Source organism: Lycium barbarum, chromosome 1 (genome assembly GCF_019175385.1).
Source record: "Lycium barbarum isolate Lr01 chromosome 1, ASM1917538v2, whole genome shotgun sequence".
Taxonomy (NCBI): domain Eukaryota; kingdom Viridiplantae; phylum Streptophyta; class Magnoliopsida; order Solanales; family Solanaceae; genus Lycium; species Lycium barbarum.
This window is the reverse complement of record NC_083337.1, coordinates 160,925,964-160,935,955: the sequence shown is the minus strand read 5'-3', so window position 1 is coordinate 160,935,955 and position 9,992 is coordinate 160,925,964. Positions and strand designations below refer to the sequence as shown.

The window sequence follows — 9,992 nt, the reverse complement described above, 5'->3', positions numbered from 1 at the left end:
ATTTATCCTTATATAAACTTTTCTATTTGTATGAATATTTAAATTTCCGTGTTAACTAAATGCTAGATGCAAAATTAGGATTTTAGTTAAGTTTAAACTTTAGGGAATTAATTTTTACATTCATTTTTGACCGGACAAAAATCCAATCCAACAAGACAATTATTTTTACGTTGGATTATTTTCTCCCATTTTAATTTATTGTGATGATCCATTTTAGTTTTTTGGTATCGTTTGTTAATAGGGGAAAGTAGTTTCGGGTCTAACAAAATAAGCTTCTCATTTGTTTCAACTTACCTTACAAAAGATCATTTTCAAATTCATAATATACCGCGAGAAGCGCAGTCAAATTCACTAGTCTCGTATAGAGGAGAATGAGACTTTTACATTGTATATCTGTCCACTAAACTAATAGCCGGTAAATGTATATTTTTTGTATATTAATATAAAATTTATATTTTATACATAATATTATATATTTCTTATATATTTAACTAATTTGCTTTTCCAACCATATATTTAACTATTGGATATAATTATTTTCGGCTGGCCAAATGTGTAACTCGCCTGAGAAGAATTGGGTCTAAATACGTTCCCAGTCCAGCAGCTACATTTAAACCAAGGCCCAAAGGTCTACACGAGGTGTTTCCTGCGGCCCTTTACGTTAGTGCTAATAAATACGGAGGATGGTTTTCTCTAAATATTTCCCAATTAGCAAAGATCGGTTTTTTTTTTTTTTTTTGTTTAACTACAAAATACCATACCATCAGGAGAAACTCAACAACCTCAAATAAATTAACAACAACAGTAGTAGATTTCCATCTTTTGATATTTATTGAGACAAGTACATATCTAATATTATTGCATCTTAAAATCAAAACACCAAAAAGAAAGATCATTAAGCATCACACCAACAGATTCTTTTTTTTTATAGGGAAAATGGGGAAGAGATTACAAGGTGGAGAATCAAACCCTCACCAACAAAGTGAAAGTTCAGATAGTCATCCAATTTAGTTACTAAAATTCCCCTCACACCAACAGACTCGATCGAGGTTTATTCGCTAATTATTTGTTGCACCAGAAATGTCTTCATTTGCGGCGGAAGGAAGTAAGAATGGTGAGAAGTACCATGGTAGAAAATCCAGCCAAAAGTGGATTAGTTGCTAAAGTACCCTTGTCAAAAAACTTTTGGCTCTTGGTCCTTAATTCTTCATATGCATCAATCCCAGATGATTCAATATTGTCTACCATTCCATTTAAGAAATGTTTGAGTTCAGAACTGACACCATAACCCATACCAACTCCACTTGCCATGAGGAAAGTTAACACCTGCCAATTTTCATTCAAAAACTTTGTAATTATCCACTCAATTAGTTAGATCATTCACTATCTAATTTAGAATAATGAACTAATACATTTGAAAGAATTACGAAAAGGGTCCAAAAATTAACTTGTTTATGAGGTGAGAAAAACCACATGATTAAGGAGATCAAACACCATATATATAACCGATGTGGGACTCTGACACCCCGTATATTCTGGCGGAGTAAGGATTTTCACTAAAGAGATTCAAAAAATAAACATATGAAGAAGCTAACTAGCTAAGGACTCAACATTTGTTATATATACCTAATGAATAAATGTTGAGTCTAACTCAACTCAAAAGTTTAGCTCATATAAGTTGAAGATTGCTCAGTACCATAATGAGACCAAACGCCCATATATAGCCAAATTTGAAACTCTGACAATTTCTTTCTTTATTATAGTTTTCAAACTGATCTTTAATTTCTCTCTTATCAACTACTTTTATTAGTCAAGTCAAACTGATCTCCGTGTAATAATAGATAGCAACTATAAATTCAGAGTATGATGGTTGAATTAATTACATAGTTCATCAAATTTATTAAATAAATTATAGTCACGAGAAAGTTAAAAGAAATAATAACTTGAAAATGATTTTGTTTGCCTACTTAATTTAATTTGCAGTGAGTTACTTGGGTAATAAAATAGAGTTGCAGAAGCAAACCTTATCTACGTAGAAATCCAACATAACAAGGAACCTGCCATGAATAAGCCTGTTTCCCGTGCAGGCATAATACATTGCGCAAGGTAGCTGAATAAATGAGTACGCAACTGCTCCTACTGCGGCTGCTAGTACATACCTGTGTAAATTGTAATGGTAGAAAATGATTCACAAGTTAATTACAACGAGGAGTGGCGTATGTCAGTGTTTTCAAAGGCGTTTTTTGGGCGAGTCCCAAGACGAATCTCGGAGTGGGGCATATCAAAATTGTGGGGTGCACATGAAAGACGTAGATCTATAAGGTGTCCTAGAATTTGGGGACTAAGCTCAGGGATGTAAAAGCAGAAACCCCGGACGTTAAATTTGATTTATGTTGTTTTAAAATACTTTTGCTGTAGAAAATTATTGGTGTAATGATATTTATACTTTATGCTATCATATCTCATGTTGCAGTGATTTTTTCTAAAATATATAAATAAATAAAGCAACTCTCATAGAAAATAGCACTGCCATAAATAATTTTTTGAAATGATTCTGCCTGAAATTGATAGGATAGAGATTCTATAGCACTATGTTTCTGAGGCAACTTTATTCATTTTTTATCAGTGCTCTTACACTTTTTACCCTTCTCCTTCCTTGAAATATATAAACAAAAAATAGTGCAAATATTAGTTGAGGGTGGGGAGGACTAGGAGATGTAGAGATAGACGATGAGATGGATGATGATTTCATTTTAAAGATTATATTATCTTATTCTCATTTTTTTTTTGTTACCTTTCTCAAATAATAATTATAATAATTTTATCTACATTATTGGTGATTTATTTGAATTTATTTGCAGAATTTTAATGAAAATTTTACTTTTGCTTATTTTTTAGTAATAGAATTATAAAATTGAAGGTACATGATACTTACGCCCTGTAGATCCATGGGTCTACGCCCCTTGTTTCGGGGTTATGCCTCGCCCCGTGCTGCGTAAAACGCCTCACGCCCACACCTCTTAAAACATTAGCGTACGCAGGATTTTTATAATTGATGTTGACATTTGAAGAAGTGAACAAAGGAATAAATTATTATAACGACATCATATTTTAGAGAAAAATTCAAGTACACTACTACAACTTTCGTTGAAGAATTTTCATTTTTTGAAACTTTTCCATAATAAACTCATTAAGAACTGTAATAGATTTTTTTTTATATATATATACACAACAATTCTCATCAATGGTGGGTGTTACCGAAAAATTCCGACAACAAAGAAGAAAAAGAAGAATGGAAAAAAAAAATATAAAGTGAACTTATTACGATTGAAAAAGCAGCAGAGAAGTATGAGTAGTTTTCTCAAAAAAAAAATTGCTTTACATATTTATGGGAGAAAAGGTGTTTTCTCCCTTTACGAACTCTTTTTAGCTTTATATTCCTCTTACAAGAGATTTGCATTTTTTACACAGAAGTGATTTGATTTCCTCCATATTTATCGGCAGAAATCACAATTAGGGCTGTTCACAGTTTTGGTTAAAATCAAAACCAAATCAAAAATTTAATCAAACCGAATAAAATAACCGACATTTGGTTTGGTTTGGTTTGGTTTGGTTTGGTTTTAAATTTGAAAAACCGATAATATTTGGTTTAGTTATGGTTATAGTAAAAAATAACCGAATAAATAACCGAACCAAACCGATAATTATATATATAAAATTTATAATTATTTATATGTATAATATTAGCTTTTCATAAATAATTAAAGATATTTTATACCTTTTAATTATTAATTTAATTTTGGTCTACTTATTTTTAAGGCCCATGTCTTAAAAGAATTGTCCAACAATCCAAGCCCAACTCTAATAAGTCGTAAGCATAAGGTTGTTTGTATTTTGAAACCTCTATTTGACTTGTTCTTTTGAATCTAAACTGCGTTGCAAGTTTGGTCCACCTGATTTGCCAACAGCGTGTCTTTCCCTCAATATGCAGCAAAGTTCACCCTTGTGGGCCGTGAGGAAAAAAGAGCTTCATAAGAAATTTGAAGAACGTAGAGAGAGAATATTTGAATTGTCACGGCTAGTCATAAACCGAAAAACCGAACCAAACCGAACCAAACCGACAATAACCAAACCGGTGGTTATTATTTTACTTGGTTTGGTTATGGTTTTAGACATTTAAAAACCGACTAAATTGATTTGATTATGGTTTTAACCAATAACCGACCCAAACCGAACCATGAACACCCCTAACCACAATTAATTGAATGTTCACTCAGTTGAATTAGTTTCTCCCTCGTAGGCGAGGAGTCGAGGATCAAGCCTTGTTAGCTTCTACCATATCTTTCATAACAATTCTCTAAAAAAAAAACATGCCAACAAGCTACTAGAGCTCTCATGGCACGTAGTGTCATTGTTTTTATCTATTCATTTTGGTTTTCATATTATTTATCTATATATAAGTAAAAAAGATTCCGATCAAGCGTTGTCAGACCGCTGAATTCAAGATATATACTCAATAACAAAGAATTCAACTTCACTACACTAATAGTATATGTTACACTATTAGTATATGTTACACTATCAGCGCTAACTACACATTTTACCGTCCATGAAATGGGAATGTGGGATTATGCGACCTCAAATTAAAAATATATAAAACATGTTGGCTAAAGATTTTTTTTAATATTGTTATATATATATGTTTGTAATGCAATTACCAGCATAAAGCCCCGCTCCTTAATTAATACTAGTAATTCTGATCATTAGAGCAAAATCAGGAGAAATGAGGAGAGTAGAATTTTACCTGTAGGCCTTAATGTCACTGTATTTGGTTTTCTCGCCTCCACTAAGTTCGAAGCTGTTGTTAATCATGAGTGGCACCGTACCATAGCACAAAATCATAGTAATAATTCTGAGAAGAAGGATTGCCGCACCCATAATCCTTTTGTCTTCCATTCTTGCTCTTAATTTTCTTCTCTTTTAGCTATCTTGCGAACAATTCTAAACTGTAAAAGATGCACATTTTTAGGAGGTAGAGAGAGCAACCTTTTATACGTTGGACTAGAACTAGACCAGCAATGGTTATCATGTCCAAGATTTTTGTCTGAATTCGATCTTGTTTGTTTTACGATCTGTAGTACTATATGGATGAAGTTTCCATTATCATTTCACAGTTATGTTCTTTTCTGATAATATAACTTAGCTATGTAATTACATATGTCAAGATTAGGGAAATAATGTTTCTCTTTTTGGATTTGAGCAAGTGATCTTGCATGGGAAACTTCTCTTTTGCTTTTAATTGTTAGTACTTGGTAAGTCACCCGTAACTTTATGAGCCCGTTTGGATTGGCTTATAAGTTGCTTATAAGCTGTTTTTAGTTTTTTTGAGTGTTTGGCTGCCAGCTTAAAGTCATTTTGTGCTTAAAATAAGCTCAAAAAAATAATTGGGCTCATTTGACTTAGCTTATCTAAAGCAGCTTATAAGCTGAAAACAACTTATAAGCCAAAAAAAATAAGTTAGACTACCCTAACTTATTTTTTTTAGCTTATGCGTAAGTCCATCCAAACATGCTCTCTGTTTGATGATTTGGGTTTATACCCACACCCACCCCACCCCTCCCTTTTTTCTCTTCATTAAATACATATATACAATTTATATTGCACCTCATGTCTCGTGCTATGTAACTTAACAACAACTAAATCTCAAATTCAAGCTAGCTAGTTGGGTTAGGCTATATGAATAGTTTCGTTTAAACCCGTCTAATTCCAATACTCAATGAATTAGGTCCTCTAATTCTAGAAGTTCTCACCATTTTCTTAATGACATACAATTAATTCCTCCCAAAAAGAAAAGGTTTAAAAGAGGCCTAGCAAATATTGGACTGATATGAATGAACCAACAAGACTTAAGCAATCAGGTGGTGGTATTGGCTCTATGGATCTTTTAAATCCTTTTATTACAAATGAAATGAGGGAAAATGACATGGGATAAATACTTAAGATTTTTTATTACTAATATATAGATACTTTTCTTTTTTACTTAACATAATATTTTTTTATTTTTTTTTACAAAACATAACAAATCTGGAAAGATAAAAAAGTTTCAGCCCTTCCCTACTCTTCATGTACCTCTTTTTTACGTTCTTTTTTTCTACAGAGCAGCGCATTTTTCATTAAACTACCGCCGGACTGATTTACGTATCCTTAATGTTGCCGGAAATCAACTGTTTCGTGAATTCCCTGGAGGGCTTCCTCGGAGTCTACACTACTTTAATCTTTCGTCAAACTTATTTTCAGGAGACATTCTGAGGATTTGTCTGACCTATCTCATGAGTTATTTCTGATCAATCTTTCCTACAATCGCTTTTCCGGCGAAATTTCGGCGAGTCTCGACCGTCTTCAGCAGCTTCAGTACATTTGGCTTTCGTACAACAACTTGGTAGGAACTTTTCCCTCTGCAATTGTTAACTCTGATCCTCAAAAGACCGAGAACAACTCGAAACATCAAATAAAAAATGATTAAACTACTCGAACATTCGATGATCAGATTAGAAAATTTTACGAATTTGAAACTTTCTGTTATCTCAAATTTGATTATGGCACAATGCAAGAAGAAAAATTAGTGGATCTAATGAAATTTGGTTTTTTTCAAATTTGGGAGATTCAAATTGTATTAAAGTTGTATGATAATTGTATGTTGAGTTTGTATGAAATTTGTATTTTAAGTTTTGTATGAAATATGTATTTTAAGTTTTGTATGTTGGTGTAGTTGTATTAATTTTGTATGAATATTGTATGAAGGTTGTATATAATATTGTTGTAGTTGTATTAAATTTCCTAAAGCTTACTATGAGCTTTATACAAAATATATACAATTATATACATATTTGTACTGATTTTATACAGTTTTTATACACAACATTGTGACCGAAAAGCCTTGAGAGAGAGATATGCATTTCATACCTATTTTATACAGTTTTCATACACGAAAAATGTGAGCAAAATTCTAAGCCTCGAGCAAGATATACACATTTCATATCGATTTTATATAGTTTTCATACACAATGTGAGCGAAATTTTAAGCCTTGAATAAAAATTTCGTATATGTTTTGTCAAAAACTGATATGTTTTGTAAACTGAAAAATCTTGTCAAGTTTTGTAAATATTTCCTATTATGTATATATACATCATTCTCCCTTAGAATTATTGGCTCCGCCCATTATCTCCAAGTAAATATATATGTTCGGTTATATTCTATTAATAAATAAATGAGAAAATTACACCGTTAGTCACTCTATTAGGTTTAGGCACATAATTAGCATAACTCTTAAAATTCTTCAAAAAGAACAATTCTTATTACATTTATGGCATACTTATGTACGGTCATTTCACCCAGTAAATTAGGGGTTCACGTTTACTTTTATTCCACAAAATTAGGAATTAACATTTATCCTCTTATTCTTTATTTTTATTCTTTTTGTCTTTCTTCTTTAACTAATAAACCATTATTCTCAATTCTCTCCTACTTTTTTTTAACTAATACAGCTCGATTATTTTCGAGATTTCACACTTCTGAATCTCCATTCTCCCATTCTTACCAAGATATTCTTTTCTTTTTTTCGATTCCCTGCTACTGCTCACATCGGTTGATTGCTCAAAATTTTCAGACTGAATAAAACGAAAAATCATTTGTTTCCATTCATATTTCTTTTAATTGGCTCCTATTTTTTTTCCTTTTATATTTCCTTTTATTTTGGGGAAGAGGAATTACATTGTGTTACTTCAGTTATTGTTGGTTCAAAGAGCTGTCAAAAAAAAAAAAAAAAAAAAAAAAACATATTTACGTAGGTACTAAAACTTTGAAAAGATGTTGAAACAGGGAAAAAGCCGACTATCATCATATTTTTGGTATAATTTATTATGTCGGGATTATATTTGAGGAAAAATATTATTACATACAAATATCTATTTGTAAAATATACATACCATGTAATTTTATGGTATAAATATAATATGACAAAACTTTGAAAAGATGTTGAAATAAAGCAAATCCGTTTATCATTGTATTTCGAGTATAAATTTATGGTAAAAAATTTGTGGTATAAATTTATTATGCTGAGAGTATTTTAGTGGGAAAAATTATTGCATATAAATATGTGTTTGTACTATATTCATGGTATAAATTTTTTATATCTGAAACATACTATGTATATTTATGATATAAATATAATATATGGCAAAGTCAGATTATCGTTATATTTTGGTAGAAATTTGTGGGATAAATATTCATGGAATAAATATGTAATATCAGAAGTATTTTTTGTGGAAAAAAGTCTATTAAATATAAATATTTATTTGTAGTATATACATGGACTATGGTATAATTTCTTTGTATATGAAGCTTACCATATATATATATATATATATATATATATATGGAGAGTAAATAGGAACCTAATTGCAGTTAATAACATAAAGATATTTGCTGAGCAAAAAAGTAGGGAGAGAATCACTTAGATTATTAATTGCATGATTCACGTCCAGTTGCATTCTTTAATCTAAGAGGACTCTGTTATGATATGTATTATTTAACTGTCATTCTGTCACTGAATGTTAATTCAGTAATTCTACTAAGACTTTGTAAATATTTTTATATTATTGTTTAGTTACATTTTTTTCCCTAAATAAATTACTGAATTTGTCCATCTCAAATCTCATATTAAGAAGTATTGGGCCTCAAAAAGTTCCCAGTCCAGCAGTTAAGTACATGGGCCAATTCGCAGGAATGTCCTTCTTTTGGAATGGTCTTAATTTTTGGCCATTAAATTGGTGGCCTTTAATATTTGGCCTTCGCCTAATACTATGAGGTTTGAGGTTCAAATCCCGGCTCAGTAAAAAAATATAAAAAATTTAGAAGGAAACTCTGCCGGCAGGTAGAGTTTACATTCAAAATTCTGCCTGAGGCATAGCAAAGTTAAGCCCTGCAGGGGGAGTTTGTGTTCAAAATTCTGCTTGAGGCATGCAAAACTCTCTCTGCGAATCCCAACTTATGCCTTGCGAATTTTTATTTTTTATTTTTTGACTGAGTGAAAGTTTGAACCAGGAACCAAGAAGCTTCTAGCGAATGGCAAAATTTAAAGACCACCAATTTAAGGGGCAAAAATTAAAGACAAGTGGTTTTGAAGGGCAATCCGCACAAAAAAAAAAAAAATGAAGTACATGTACACCAAGGCCCAAAGGTACAGGTTCATTAAAAATTGTGGATTGCTTTCTCAAAAGAGAGGATAATTCGCACAAATACCTATTTCAGGGGTGGTCTTTAATTTTTGTCCCTTAAATTGTTGGTCTTTACTTTTTGGCCCTTCGATATTTTAAGTGGTCGAAAATAGTTTTGAGATTTTGGGTTCGAAATCCAGCAGAGGATAAAAAAAATATCAAGGCAGAATTTTCATAGTAAATTATTCCAATTCGGGCAAAAGGCCTAACTTCTGGAGAATCCCAGCAGAGTAACACGAAAAATCGTAAGACAAAGTTTCATAGCAAACTATGTCTATTCAGGGTAAAATTATGCCTTAAGGCATAGTTTTTATATAGTAGAAGTTATGCCTTAAGGTATAACTTTACCCCTTATCCAGCATAGTTATGTAGGATAGTACATAGGCCTAACTTTTGCCTGAATATGCATAATTTGCTATGAAATTCTGACTTGCGATTTTTTTTTTTTTTAATTGCTTCTGCTGGAGTTCGAACGCAAATCTCTGATATCATAGACCATCGAGTAAGGATACTTTGGCCAATTAGTTTCATTAAATAAGAAGTAGAAGCAAAAATTAAAGACCACCTATTTGAGAGGCAAAAATTAAATACCACTACGAAGGGCAATCCGCCCAATTAATTGAAAGGGAAATACTTCCCCCAATTAGCAGATTGATTATTCTTCTTCTTCTTTTAAAAAAAGAACAAAATGCCATAACTCAACAACCTCAAATAAA

At 31.5% G+C, this 9,992-nt stretch overlaps 1 protein-coding gene across 1 annotated transcript; it reads right to left on the bottom strand.

The window, feature by feature from the left end:
* Positions 1 to 788: 788 nt before the first annotated feature.
* On the bottom strand, positions 789 to 5,026 carry LOC132602328 (CASP-like protein 4D1). Its single transcript, XM_060315227.1, has 3 exons — positions 4,805 to 5,026; positions 2,024 to 2,159; positions 789 to 1,326 (listed from the first exon to the last, which is right to left on the bottom strand). Exons 1-3 carry the CDS (start codon positions 4,954 to 4,956, stop codon positions 1,087 to 1,089), a joined length of 528 nt encoding a protein of 175 aa, XP_060171210.1. The 5' UTR covers positions 4,957 to 5,026; the 3' UTR covers positions 789 to 1,086.
* Positions 5,027 to 9,992: the final 4,966 nt, after the last annotated feature.

Bases quoted from the DNA above. Each gene is read 5' to 3' on its own strand.
- LOC132602328 (XM_060315227.1), bottom strand. From the start codon at position 4,956: ATGGAAGACAAAAGGATTATGGGTGCGGCAATCCTTCTTCTCAGAATT. The intron at 2,160-4,804 runs GTAAAATTCTAC...CAATTTACACAG, and splicing joins AGTGACATTAAGGCCTACAG to GTATGTACTAGCAGCCGCAG. The intron at 1,327-2,023 runs GTTTGCTTCTGC...GAAAATTGGCAG, and splicing joins TGGATTTCTACGTAGATAAG to GTGTTAACTTTCCTCATGGC.